This window comes from Sorex fumeus, unplaced genomic scaffold (genome assembly GCF_029834395.1).
Source record: "Sorex fumeus unplaced genomic scaffold, SorFum_2.1 ptg000063l, whole genome shotgun sequence".
Lineage (NCBI taxonomy): Eukaryota > Metazoa > Chordata > Mammalia > Eulipotyphla > Soricidae > Sorex > Sorex fumeus.
Window position 1 is genome coordinate 49894636 of NW_026606120.1, and position 13856 is coordinate 49908491.

General features: G+C 57.7%; 1 protein-coding gene across 5 annotated transcripts in view; it reads right to left on the reverse strand.

Moving 5' to 3' along the window:
* The window catches only part of KSR1 (kinase suppressor of ras 1), a 147209-nt gene that overhangs the window by 25031 nt on the left and 108322 nt on the right, over positions 1 to 13856 (reverse strand). For all 5 annotated transcript variants that reach the window (XM_056126752.1, XM_056126751.1, XM_056126754.1 and 2 more), the window contains exons 3-7: positions 10966 to 11113; positions 5763 to 6222; positions 4140 to 4315; positions 2285 to 2345; positions 1650 to 1733 (exon numbers count right to left, since the gene is read on the reverse strand). In XM_056126752.1, coding sequence (XP_055982727.1) covers positions 1650 to 1733; positions 2285 to 2345; positions 4140 to 4315; positions 5763 to 6222; positions 10966 to 11113 — 929 coding nt within the window. The remainder of the gene's footprint in view (positions 1 to 1649; positions 1734 to 2284; positions 2346 to 4139; positions 4316 to 5762; positions 6223 to 10965; positions 11114 to 13856) is intronic.

Consider the following 13856-nt stretch of genomic DNA (forward strand, 5'->3'; position numbering starts at 1 on the left):
TCCCAGTTGCCATGTGCAAGGCCAGAACCTAAACCTCTGAACTCTGCAGTCTTACATCTCTGACTGGGTCCATGAGCCAAGGACATGTCTCACACAGGACCACAGTGACCAGTGGGCCAGCAGCCGCCCTTCCCTACACAGGTCTGCCCAGTGCCCAGCCCTCACGACCACTGGCCCTCAGTCTCCCCACTGGAATCATGGGCTGCACCGAGCTCTCCTCCCGGAGAGATGATTCTCCATCCAGGAAGAACGCTGAGACAGATGTCACTTCCTAGAGACAAGTTTAAGGAGGATGTTTGTGTGACCACAGGACTGAGGGATGAGTGAAGAAGTCCTTCCCACTGCACTGCAGGGCGGCGGGAGTTGGTGGGGCGATGGGGGAGGCGAGTATCTGTCGCAGGGCTCCCACTGATCGATCACACAGGCCTCCTGGCCTCCCCTGGACCAGCCTAGAGAACACAGGCCCAGCTCACCATGCTCTCCAGAGAGAAGGTTCTGGCACTCCTGAGAATCAGGAGAGACATGAGGAAAACAACATCCACCTAAGCGATATGCAGAGGCCCCCACTGACCGCAGAGTCTCCTGACCATAGAGCCCCTCACTGACCGCAGAGTGCCCAAGGACCACAGAGCTCCTCACTGACCGCAGAGTGCCCAAGGAACACAGAGCCCCTCACTGACCACAGAGTCTCCTGACTGAAGAGCCCCCACTGACCATAGAGCCCCTCACTGTCCATAGAGCTCCTCACTGACCGCAGAGCCCTCACTGACAGCAGAGTCCTCACGGACCGCAGAGCCCTCTTATGGACAGACTTGCCGGGGCCCAGACGCTCCCAATACTAGGGAGCTGAAGTGGTGGTGCAGCAGGTAGGGCAGCTGTGCTGCATGCAGCCAGCCAGACCTGATCCCTGGGCATCCCACATGGTCCTTCGAGTCTGCCAGGAGTGATTCCTGAGCACAGAGCCAGGAGGAAACCCTGAACACTGCCAAGTATGGCCCCCAAACAAACAAATAAAGGCTTCCAGTGGTCTGACACCTGCCAGCTTGGGTTCTTAAATCAACCCTGACAAATACTGGAATGGCCTCGCGAGGCATAAAATAACAACGACTGGGTCCAGAGCACAGCCTTGAGGCGCACCCTCTGAGGGAGGCTCTCCCGCTGCACTATTCTAGACACGTCCTCTTCCTGATTGGAGGAGAGAGCTTGGCTCTGCTCTGTACCTAGGCTCTCCCCTCCTCAGAACATGTCTGTGCTGGCCACAGCCTGTGTGAGTGGGCATCGTGTGTGCGTGCACGCATGTGTGTGTATGTGTGTGCTTGCACGTGTGTGAGTGTGTGTGTATATGTGTGTGCGTGTGTGCATGTGTGAATATGGGTGAAACTGCAGAATACCCAAGTTCACCTCCCATCCCCCTCTGTCTTTACCCAAGACATTCTCCAGGTCTGGGATTTCCTTCCTTCCTTGGTCAACCTGGCAAACTTCTATTCACTCTTCAAAGCGCACCTCGACGAGCCCCTCCGGGAGTGCAGCCTGGCCTGATGCCTCCCTAACCGCCCCCCGCCCTCCCGACAGGCTGGTCCCTCCTGGCAGGCTGAACGGGGCTGTGGTTCCCCTGGAGTCCCTGGGCGCTGCGGGTGGTCTGGCCTCACCTGCAGTGCTTGCACTTCACTCCAAACATCATGCTCTTCTGGCACACGTGGCAGACCTGGGATAGCCAGGACTTGGTGGAGAACCTGCAGGAGAAAGAAAGCGGATCCCGTGGGCCAGGAGACCGGGGCCTGGACAGCCGAGCCCCACCCAGTCCCCATCCTCTCGGGGGCACCCAGCGGCCCAGTCTCCCGGCAGCCTCCCTCCTGCGTTCGGAGCCAAGAGTCCTCATTGCCAAGAGCCCCACGTTATGTGGACGCTGGTGCCAGCTCCCTGGCAGGTCACTTGGCAAGAGCAATGACAAATGTGCAGCCCTCTGACCCAACAACTCCAGCTCAAACTTATGCTCCAGGCACTCCCAAGGCGCCCAACCTCGTGCAGGTCAGATTACCCCCATGGGATGTTGGGGCAGTAGAAGGTGACACAGAGAACTGAGGGGTCTGGGGGGCCATTCCACACCCACAAGACCAGGCCCAGGGCCTTGATGTGGCCTGGGTATCAGGAGGCCCCCGGAGCGCTGATGTGAGCCCTGGTTTCCCCTGCATCCCTGCCCTAGGCAGAGTGAGGGGCCATGTCTAGGAGGACACAGCTGCAGGTGGCCCAGCCCCGGGCCCTCCCGCCCACCATGCTGTCCTACCTGTGCGTCACTGACAGTCCAATGTCCCTTCGTACCATCTGTGGGGATCCCTGCGGGAGATCTGTGGGGAAGAGGTAGGTGAGGGGGGCTCGGGAGCCCTGCAGGGACCCCCAGAGATCACAGGCCATCGGGGAGCAGAGAAGCACAGCCCTGAACCAGTGTCACGGTGATAGTGGTGGCTAAGCTGCATCCAGGATGACTCTGGCTGTGGGAAGGCAGTGTGCAGGGCGGGATGAGACCCCAGAGCCTCTTGCCACACATGAGGTGGGGCGGAGCAAGACCCCTACAGCCCCTCGCCTTCACGCTCTCCTGGATGCACCCACAGCCCTACTCTCAGCTGAATTCTGGGACCGCGCCACGTGGCTAGCAACTGCTGGTTCTGCATAGGGGTTGGAGGTGGGGTGGCCGGAAGCACAAGGACCCTTTGCCCTGAGAATCTGGGGCTGCGCCAACCACACTAGACGGGAAGCACAAGGCCAAGGTGAGGCTCACAGTGCCCCCACCATATGGCCTGGACTTCGAGAAGTCTCACCACCAGTTTGGGGTACCCCAGTGAGAGGCACCCCAGTACTTTAGGTGCTAATCTGCCATGGGGGAGCCTCTGGAAGCCACATCTCCCCTCAGCTTCTTTGTCTCTGGGTGCACCCGACCTGCCCGGGCATCCCCTTGGCACTCAGCTGTCTCCCTGAAGTAAGGGGGTCCATACCCCAGCCTGATTTGGGTTCGGTGCATCTGGGTGCCCTCTGGACAAACAGAATTGTGTGTGGGGGGGGGCTTCTCCCTGAGAATCCAGTTACCAAAGGGGCCCGTGACCCAGGCAGATAGAGACACAGTGCTCAGGGGGTCCAGCCCACCCGGTGCCCCTGAATCTGGCAATAGCAGCCCCCCTCGGGCCCTCAGTGCCCCAAAGCCTGACCTGGCACCCAGTTCACAAAGGCAAGTCTCAACCTAAGCACAGGCAGAGAGCAGCTGCAACGGAATCCATCCACCTGAGGGGGTGTCCTGCCAGGACTGAGGACTGGGGAGTCCCCGTGGAGCACTGCAGCTCCTCCTGACACGGGCTCCCTCTTGGGGCCCAGACACCCTGCCAGGCACAGGCTCCGTCCAGAAAGATGCAGGCTGCCCTTCTGAGAGTGGGCAGAGACAGCGGGAGCACGGGCTCTCCTCTGCGGCCCAGTTCGGCTTTGTGGCTCCAGCCCTGGGGAGGACCAAGGCGAGGTGGTCCCTGTTCAGTCACATCTGACCCTAAGACCATGAAATCTGAGCAGCCTTGTCCCACCCTCCTGCAAGATGGGGTCGAGGCCTCAATGTTCTAAACCCACAACATGCCAGCATCTGGGTGTCGAGAGCCGTGTGCGTGTGCGCGTACGTGCATGTATGCGTGCGTGTGTGTGCGTGTATGTGTGTGTTGGGGGTGCGTGTTGCAGGTGCTGTGTCTGCTCTGGGAGGGGCTGTGGCCGCTTCTCTCCTCACCCAAGCCCCCTCCTGCTGGGCCCCACCCCTGCTCCCATCCTGCCTCCTCGCTCAGCTTAGCTCCAAGGACCACAGGGCTCCAGCCTGTCCAGGGACAGACAGACCAAGGAACCCTGGTCTGCTCGGGGGATGCCCCTAGCACACCCCCTGAGGACCTGCTCCCCAACTGTGTGTCAGGAGGGGGCTTCACCGCGCTGGGCTCTTGTCCTCGCCTGCTGGCGGGGGTCTGGGGGTGGCTCACAGACACCAACAGAGCAGAGGCGCCTGCCTGGCCCCACGGGTCACCTGCCAGGGCCATCTGTGGGGGCCACCCAGGGACCTGCCCACTCTCCAGGTCTCTGCTCTGCCAAGCACAGCTGCTGGCCGGGCTGGTCTGTGGCACCTGTTGTCTTACAGCCACCTGTCCCAGAGCTGCTCCAGGCCCTCTGGCACCTCGGCTGGCAGCCTGGGGCAGGCCGGGAGGACTGAGAGGGTGACGGGACTCCTCGCCGACAGGGACGGCCATGCAAACACGCCTCGTGGTGGCAGAGGGCTGAGAAGGAATCACACTCACCAAACCTGGAGGGGGGAGAGAGAGAGAGGTAGAGAGAGGGGGAGGGGGGTCATGTCACATCCCAGACATGGTCCTTGTGGGGGCCGGGTGGGCTGAGTGGTGGAAATCCTGGTGGTGGGGGGAGGAGAAGCTCGGTCCAGACCCCCACGAGTGAGCCCCGAGGCTGGCTCGTCCCCAGGAGATGGTAAGGGTCACACTACCTGCCCCGAGAGACCCCCAGCACCTCCCATCGTCGGTGTTTGGCGGCAACTGGAAACCCAAGAGGAGGAGGGCAGAGAGGAGGCCGCACCCACGGAGAGAAGTGGGGACAGGCAGTGTAGTGTCCCTCAGGGTCCCTATGCAGGGAAAGGAGTGCGGAGGACCAGGCCACACCAGCCGGGGCAGCCAAGGCAGCCGGGTGGCCGAGCACCCATGTCAGCGCAGTTCTGGGGCTGTGTGGGGATGGACCACCAGCTGAAGGCACCAAGAGGTGATGTCACCCTGCCTGACTCCCCGGTCCCCCAAGCACTCCCTGCAGGAGAAACTGAGAAGCCGACGCTCTCTGAGGTGCCTCTGACTGACCCATGTATCCACATGGTGGAAACCCCCTGGGGTAGGGGGCTCCGTCCAGGCCCCTGGCCATGAAGACCCAGGACAGCTACACTAGGACTGAGGGTCAGGCACAGCCCAGACCGGAGAAGAGTGTCCATGTCAGGAAGAGAAGCCCAGCACCCCACCCTTGGAGGTACAAGAAGGGATACCCACGGGAAATGCCCTCTTCCCCTCTGCACTATCCACAAGGGACACTGACAGGGACCTAACTGTCTGGCAAAGGCAGAAGAAAACTACCTGAGAGGGCCGGAGGAAGCTCGGAATGAGTGTAGGTGGGTCTGCATGTGGGAGGCCCGGGTTCCATCCCCGTGACCGCAGGGTTCCTTGAGTGCTGCCAAGAGCAACTACCAAGCCAGGAGTAGCCTCTGAGCACCACTGGGCATGGCCCCAAAACCACCACCACAAAAAACAACAAAAGACCCAGACGAAAGAAGCAAGCCCAACCACACAAGAAAATGGTATGAAACACTAAGAAGAGGTGAAAGGGGCCAGAGAGATGGTACAGTAAGGTCACTTGCCTTAGACGTGACCAACCTGGGTTTGATCCCCAGCACGGCCTATGGTCCCCTGAGCCGCCTCCTTACCCCTCAGGAATGATCCCTGAGCAAAAAGCCAGGAATAAGCCTGCTCTCAGCGTTAGTGCTTGGGGGCCAGAAAGATAGTTCAGTGGGTAGAGTGCTGGTCTTGCATGTGGCCAACCTGGGTCCGATCTCAGGCATCCCATAAGACACCCCCTGAGCCCCAATCAGGAGTGATCCCTGAGCACAGAGCCAAGAGTCAGCCCTGAGCACTGCTGGGGATGGCCCTCGAACAAGACAAAGACAAAACAGGGATGGCAAACGTGTGGGGTGGGTCACCGACCTCATGGGGGAGACCTCGTCGATGCGGTTGCCCAGCTGCGACTCGTGGGACTTGCTCCGGGTGAGCGTGGGGAAGCCGGGCAGCAGCTGGAAGACCTTGCGGCTGGGGGGCGGCGGCGTCCGTGGTGGCTTGAGCTTGGCGTGCCGGCGCAGCTGAGGCGTGGTCGGGGGCGTGATGAAGTGGTGCAGGGAGCGGGGTGTCAGCCGCCCGCTCGTGTGCAGCGAGACGCAGCTGTCGGAGACGCCCTCGCCGAGGCCAAGGGGTGGGGAGTCCGAGACGGGCAGGGCTGACACAGACACGGAGCGTGGGCCCTGGGCGCCGCCGCCTGGTCTGCCCAGATGGGAGCTCCCCGCAGGCCAGGCCAGGCTGGCCGGGGAGAGGGTGTCCACATGGGGCCCCGAGCCGCTTTCCCGCCGGCCATCTGACGCGCTCCAAGTGGAGTCCTCTCTATGCTCCCCTCCTGCGGGCCAAGAAATCCAGTTACGAGTGGCTGGGGTTTGGGGGATTTATAATGAGGTGGCAAGGGCCCGGAGAGGGTGAGCATGTGGTCCAAGGTTGCACAGTACTTAGTGAGAGCCTTTAGTAGTTGGCTTTCCCTCTCATGATCACACGGTACCTTCTCCCTGACCTCACTGACTGGATCCCCGGTGCTACAATCACAACTTATTTATTTTTTATTTTTGGTCACAACCAGCCATGCTCAGGGGTCACTCCTGGTTCTGCACTCAAGAACCACTCTTTGTGTGGCTTGGGGGACCGTGTGGCGTGCTGGGAATCGAACCTGGGAAGGCCACGCGCAAGAAAAACGCCCTTCCCGCTACACTATTGCTGCAGCCCCCCCACCCCCCCTTCTCTTCCTGTGCCTCAGGAAGAGAAGAGCCAGGGCGACTATGGCTGGCGGGTCTGGGGGCTGAGTGGACGTGCTCAGGCGCTGGCGACGGATTTTCAGGACCAGGAGAGGCAGGGACAGGGAAATGGCACCAGAGATAACAGAGTGGGCAGGGCACTTGCTCTGCACACGGCCGACCCTGGTTCCATCCCCAGCACCACCATATATGATCCCCTGAGCTCCACCACGAGAGACCCTGAGCACTGGGCTATGAGGCCTACATCACCCAGGCCCGGCACCCAGCACTGCTGGGAAGTCCCCGCCACCCCCACAAGGGCTCCCAAAGGCAAGGGGGTGTGTGCAGGAAAATAATGCTACTTTAAGAAAATTCAGGCATCAGGAAAGGGGGCAGCACCCATCTCCTAGCAGCGAATGGCCCTGGGCATTTGTTCAAAGAGGCCCCGGCAGCCACTTCTCTGAGGCCCTGGTTGAGCTGGCCCCAGCCTGCCCAGTGTGTGCTTCGCTGGATTTCCAGAGACTTCGCCCCCTGGAGCAGCCAACACTGTACAGTGCTCTGCGCCAATAGAGATGCCAGAGACAGAAGCACAAGACAGGAGGAGCCACGCAGCCTGGGCCTGAGTAGGTCAGGAGGTCGCCCAGAGGAAGTGGCCTCTGGGCTGAACCAGAGGGCATCGACAGGGAGAGCATGCCCAGTCCCTTCCAGAGACTCTAGAGCTCTGTATCGTGGGACAGGAGTGGCCAGAGACAAGGTCAATGGTCATAGGAGCTAGCTCTGGCGGTGCCCAGGCAACCTTATTGGAGCCAGGGGGATGAGGAAGGAGTGGGGCTGGGGAAAAATCTACCTCTCAGCCAGAGAAATGGTGCAGGGGTGAGGGCCAGAGAGATAGTGCAGGGGTGAGAGTCAGAGAGATGGTATAGGGGTGAGAGTCAGAAAAATAGTGTAGGGGTAAGGGCCAGAGAGATGGTATAGGGGTGAGAGCCAGAGAGATGATGTAGGGGTGAGAGCCAGAGAGATGGTACAGGGGTGAGAGCCAGAGAGATGATGTAGGGGTGAGAGCCAGAGAGATGATGTAGGGGTGAGAGCCAGAGAGATGATGTAGGGGTGAGAGCCAGAGAGATGGTGTAGGGGTGAGAGCCAGAGAGATGGTGTAGGGGTGAGAGCCAGAGAGATGATGTAGGGGTGAGAGCCAGAGAGATGATGTAGGGGTGAGAGCCAGAGAGATGATGTAGGGGTGAGAGCCAGAGAGATGATGTAGGGGTGAGAGCCAGAGAGATGATGTAGGGGTGAGAGCCAGAGAGATGATGTAGGGGTGAGAGCCAGAGAGATGATGTAGGGGTGAGAGCCAGAGAGATGGTGTAGGGGTGAGAGCCAGAGAGATGGTACAGGGTGAGTGCCAGAGAGATGGTGCAGGGGTGAGAGCCAGAGAGATGATTCAGGGGAGAGGGCCCAGAGAGATGGTGCAGGGGTGAGAGCATGAGACCCACGTGCAGCCCACCTGGGTTCAATCCCCAGCACCAACGGGTCCTCTGAGCGTTCCTTTCTGTTCTCTGTGCTGCTCCATGAGAACCGCAGGGGCTGGGGAGAGCTCCGAGGCCAAGTACAGTGGGGAGCTCTGGTTTGATCCCTGGCATAACGTGCTCCCCCAGCCACTACTGGGAGCAGTGCCTGAGCCCCAAGCTGGCACTAGTCCCCAGGGCTTCCGCCCCTCATCCCCCACCCCTCCCCACAGCAAAAACAAACAAAAAGAAAACTGCCATTGGAATTGACAGCTCCACTTCCATTCTGTCTACGTAAGAGGCAGCCAGCACACATTTCTTTCTTGTTTTGGTTTTGGGGTCACACCTGGCAATGCTCAAGGCTTACTCCTGTCTCTGCACTCAGGGACCACTCCTGGTGGGGCTCAGGGGACGGATGTGATGCTGGGGATCAAACCCAGGCTGGCTGCGTGGAAGGCCCAGGGCCTTAATCTACTGTACTATTTTTCCGACCCTCAACATGTTTTCTTGTTGAAGAATGAGTTTCATAAATCCACGGTCAAGTCTGCCACCCAAGGAAGCAACACCCTGCCCCGGCCCCCACACCCGCCCACTCTCCAAACAGTCTCTTGAATCACCAGCTCCTTTGAGTCTGGCAAAATGGCCAGCCAGTGTGTGGCAGCACAGATCACGTGGCTGTGTGAGGAAAACTTCTGGAGTCAGTCAGAAGGCTCCAGAGAGTGAGGGTGACGTCTGCTATGGATAAAGGCTGGGGAGTGTGTGCAGGTCTGATGTTCTACTCACCAGCCACAGGCTCTGAGAATCATTGTTCCATCACCTTTTTTATTTTTGGGGGGGCATGGGGGGGAAGGGTTCCCAGGAAGATTGGCGGGGACCAGAAACCATGCTCAGTGGTGCTCGGTCCAACTGCACTTGGTTGGCATGCAGCACTGGGCGCCCCTCATCTTTTTTTTCCTTTTTTGGGGTCACACCCAGCGTTCTCAAGTTACTCCTGACTCTGTACTCAGGAATCACTCCTGGCAGTGCTCAGAGTATATGGGACACCAGGGGATGTGCCCAACCCACTGTCCTATCCCTCAGCCCCTCCCTCTTCTTTAAGACAAGAGTCCACCAGGGAAATGATGTCCACGCTTCCTATTACCCTACAGGCCTCAGACAGATGAGAGCCTCCGTGGAGAGTTCAGTTCTGGTGAAAGCCTGGCCATAGCTCACTTCACCCTCTGAGAGCTGAGCTGTCCTACCCTGCACTGACAGACAAAGAAAGGGAGGCAGGCGGGCTAAGGAACGGACCAGGGACCCTCCCTGCTCTCAGTGCCTGTGTACAGTGGGCAGAAGTCTGATTGTACAGTCCACATGCGCAGTAATGAGCCGCTCTTGGTGCGCCTGTCCAGTCAGCTGCACTGTCAGCTGCCCGCATGGCCTCGGGGACAGGGAGCTCTCGGGGCTCGCCACATTCCCAGGCGCCCCATCCCCAGCAGGGGCGCTGCAGCCTGGCCTGGGAGTGTGGCAGGACCCTGTTGCAGACACGGGGCCCAAGAGGACCCTCATCGGAAGTGGCCCTCGGAGAGAAGCTCCCCCAAGGTCTCTGAGGGCACAAGGGGAAAAGGCCTTGGACTCAACAGGTCCAAAGCTCTGCCGGGTGACAGGAGAGAGACAATGGCAAGGGACACACCAGGCAAGGGACCCAGATGGCTAACTCAGCACTGCCCATACCTCTACCTCTAAATGAGCTTCACCCCCGCCACACACACACACACACACATTCAAGGGCTGTTGCCGTCCATGTGCTAAGTGCCTGCCTGCCGCCCAGTCTTCCTCCCTCAGCAGTCAGGAGGGGCAGAGAAGAGACAGCCCGCTTCACACATGGAGTCACCCCTCACCGGCTCCCCACAAGTCCTCACAATCCAGGTAGGGGTGCTGCTGACAAGTTACCCCCAGATCCCTGCTGGGGTTGCCAAGTCCTTTTAAATGTTCACAACCTGAGAATAAGCCAGCCACCATTCAAGACAAAGATTGTGTGTCCTCGGCAAAGCGTCTGTCCCTCTCTGTTCTCAATCTCTGTATCATGAGGGGACAAGAAAGCTGACCGCTCCTCAGCGGTGTTGTTTTGTGCCGGGCACCAGCCGGGACGCAGTCTGTGCCATTTTCAGCCCCGACTGATGCTCCATCTGCTGGGTATTGTTTGCACAGATGTTTGCACAGGGACCGAGAAGCAATTCAGCCTACTGCTCTCTGGGGAAAGAGATCCAGCAACACATCCGATGCACGGCCCCCCTTCACTCTTGGGCAGCCGGAGAGAAGCCAGGTAGCTCAGGGCATTCGGAAACAAGGCTTTTGCCATTCATCAGCTCATCTCAGCGCCCGGTCGTGTGCCGGGGGAGCTCCGAGCGAGGCATCTGAAGCTGTCTCAAGGCAAGATTTAGAAAGCCAGCAAAGAATTCCCTAGGAACGTGTCCCACCGCCCAGACCTGGCCCTCGGCTGCCATGCACACACTCTGCTGAGACACAGTACAAGTCTGTTAATCATGCTCGACTCAGGCAAAACCCACCTTAGCCTGGCCCGGGGAGCAGGCGAGCAGAGGGAGCAGGCAGGCAGAGGGGGTGTGAGTGAGCTGGGGTCGGGGAAGGGGCTGGCATGCAGGCAGCGGGCAGAGGCCTTGCAGGGCTGACCGATGCAAGGGGAAGAGGAGAAATCGTGCAGCGACCCCGGCAGACAGGCCTCGGGTTTGCCACAACAGCTGCAGCACCCACAGGGCTGGGACTGGTCGAGACAGTCTGAAACCTGTGCGGGGAAGAACCCTGCCACGGCCACTGAGGGCCCATGGGAGGGGCAAGGGGCCGCAGTGTCCGACCTACCCAAGCCTGTCACCTTCCTCAGGCAGGTGAGAGCCGACTGCAGGCGGCCACACTCCTCAGCGCCGGCCCCGCAGCGCCGCAGTGTTTCCTTCACTTTGGACTCGTTCATCTCCAGTAGGGCGTCCAGCGTCAGCTGGCCGAGGATCTCCTGGGAAGCAGAGGGACAGGGTGAGTGGCCGGCGGCCCTGGCCTCCTCATCCCCCCACCAGGCCAGTTCCGCTGAGTGGCAGGAACCAGCTGCGGCTAAAGCCGGCCCCCCCAGAAGCCACCACTTGTCTGAGGACACGCAGCCACTGCCAACAAGCACCACCTCACAGACAGCAGCTGAGGCGGAGATGCCAATGCTTGGGGGTGGGGGGTGGGGAGAAAGAACATTCTGGAAAGGCTGCCATGAGGATTTGCTGCCCCTTGTTTTTTTTTATTATTGTTGTTGTTGTTTTTATTGACTCAGCCATACAATGTTCCAACACCCGTCCCTTCACCAGTGTACATTTCCCACCACCAGTGTCCCTAGTTTTCCTCCCGTCACCCTCACCCCCCAACCTGCCTCTATGCCCCCCCACTTCACTTTTTAATTCTAATGCACAGAAGAAAGTGTGAAATCAGGGCAACTTTTATGAATGAAGACTGCTTGAGCGGAAGATGGTGCCCCACAATCTGCTGTATCTGAATCAGATCAGAGAGAATTCAGTGAAAATGGCTTCACAAAAGAAGGGGTACAGAGAGCCCCTCGTTAAGCTATAAAAACACGAAGTCAGGGGCTGGAGCAATAGCACAGCGGGTAGGGCATTTGCCTTGCAGGTGGCCAACCCAGGTTCGAATCCCAGCATCCCATACGGTCCCCTGAGGAGTAATTCTTGAGTGCATGAGCCAGGAGTAACCCCTGTGCATCGCCGGGTGTGACCCAAGAAGCAAAAAAAAAAAAACCCACAAAAAACCAAAACCCCACAAAGTCAGAGGTTAAATATCTGGGAGGGGCACTGAGAGGGGTAGGCGGGGGCACAGATAATGCCTACTGGGGGATGGCAGGAGCCATAATGCAGGGCTGGGATTCGAACCAGGGCCAGCATATACATGTACCTTAACCCCTGTTCTGTCTCCCCTGCCTATCAGGACTTAAACTCCTTCCATTCTCTACCCCTTTTCCCCTGAAAAGTTTTGACACAGTCCTGAGTACATAGGTAATATACAATAGATCTATAAATAGAACCATTACTGGTAATAAACCAAATGTTCATTTAAAAACACGCTTCTAAGATAATTGGTTTGTTTATTTCATAAGTCTAATATTAAGCCATTTACTAAATTGTAACTTGTGGTTCATTTAAAACCCCAACCTGAGCAGTTTTTTTTTTAATTTTTATTAGTGAGACACCATGAGGTACAGTTGTAGACTTACAAACTTTTGTGCTTGGGTTTCAATTATATAATGATCAAATACCAATCCCTCCACCACTGCCCATTTTTCACCACCATGGGTCCCAGTGTCCCTCCCACCCCCCATCCTCCCCATCCCACCCTGCCTCCATGGCAGTGCATTCCTTTTTGTTTTTTTTTTTTTTTTTACACATTACTGTTAACATAGAGACGTTTACCTGGAGCGGTAATATGGTGGGAAGGGTACTTGCTTTGCACGCAGCCAACCCAGGTTTGACCCCCAACATTCCATATAGTCCCCTGAGCACTGCCAGGATTGACTCCTGAGCCCAGAGCCAGTAGTAACTCCCGTGCATTGCCAGGTGTGGACCAAAAACAAAAACATTTTTGATGTGGCATGAAAGTTGGTGTCCATGACTTTTATTAAAATGCACTGATGCTTTGCTTAAGGGGGCCCAAGTTCAACCCCTCACATCACTGGGAGCCACTCTTGATGGTGTGGCCCACAACTTTAAAAAAAAAAGTGAACATGATGGTGTGACCCAAAACTTAAAAAAAAAATTCTCTTAAAGTCATAGTTCAAACACATTTTTATGGGGAGAGCTGGAGAGACAATACAAAGGTTAAGGAGTTTGCCTTGTACACAGCTGACCCCAGTTCGATTCCTGGAATTACAAATGATCCCCTGAGGCCCTCATGAGTGATCCCTGAGCACAGAGCCAGTAGTAAGCCCTGAGCACGGCTGGATGTGGCCCAAAACCAAATGAACAAAAAAAGAAATAAAAAATGCATTTTGTTGTTGTTCTGGGGCCTGGCTGTTCTAAGGGGCTACTCCTGGCGGTACTTGGGGGACCATATATGATGCCAGGGACTGAACTAGGGCCAGCATGTACAAGGCAAGCGCCATGCCAGTTGTGTGATCTCTCAGGCCCAGAATCCTTTTTTTTTTTTTTTAAACAGTGATGACCCCAATTTTAAGACGTTGGCACTATCTTGCCTTGTTTAATTCCTTTGTCAAAACCTGTCACTTGGATCACTTGGAGCTGGCAAAGGCTGTGAGGCTGTGGGTCCTCCCCCAGGTCATGGGGAGGGGAGGGTGGGTGGGAGGCAGGCGACATCTCTGTGACTGCTGGGTTATGTGAGGAAGGGAAACTGCCCAAGCAGCCTCATTCATCACGTAGGACCTGTGAGAGCACTGTTTTCTCCAGTGAGCAGCTGAGAGGAAGCCAGGCTGTGTGGAAAAGGACTGCCCGATGCTTGGAAGACGGAGGGGGCAGAAGGGTGACACAGAGCAACGGGAACCTGAGGTCTAAAGCTGCGACGACGAGCCCAGTTAAAGCAACTCCCTAAACTCCAGGGCCTGCGGGATCTGCAGCTGGGGTGCCCACACTCCCCACCTAGCCTCCGCCGGCAGAACATGCGGGAACAAACAGGCATCTAAACCTGTGAGGCATGACCCTCTATGGGATCGCGACACTGGTTGTGGTGGGCACTGCAAAAACTTTGGCAACAGG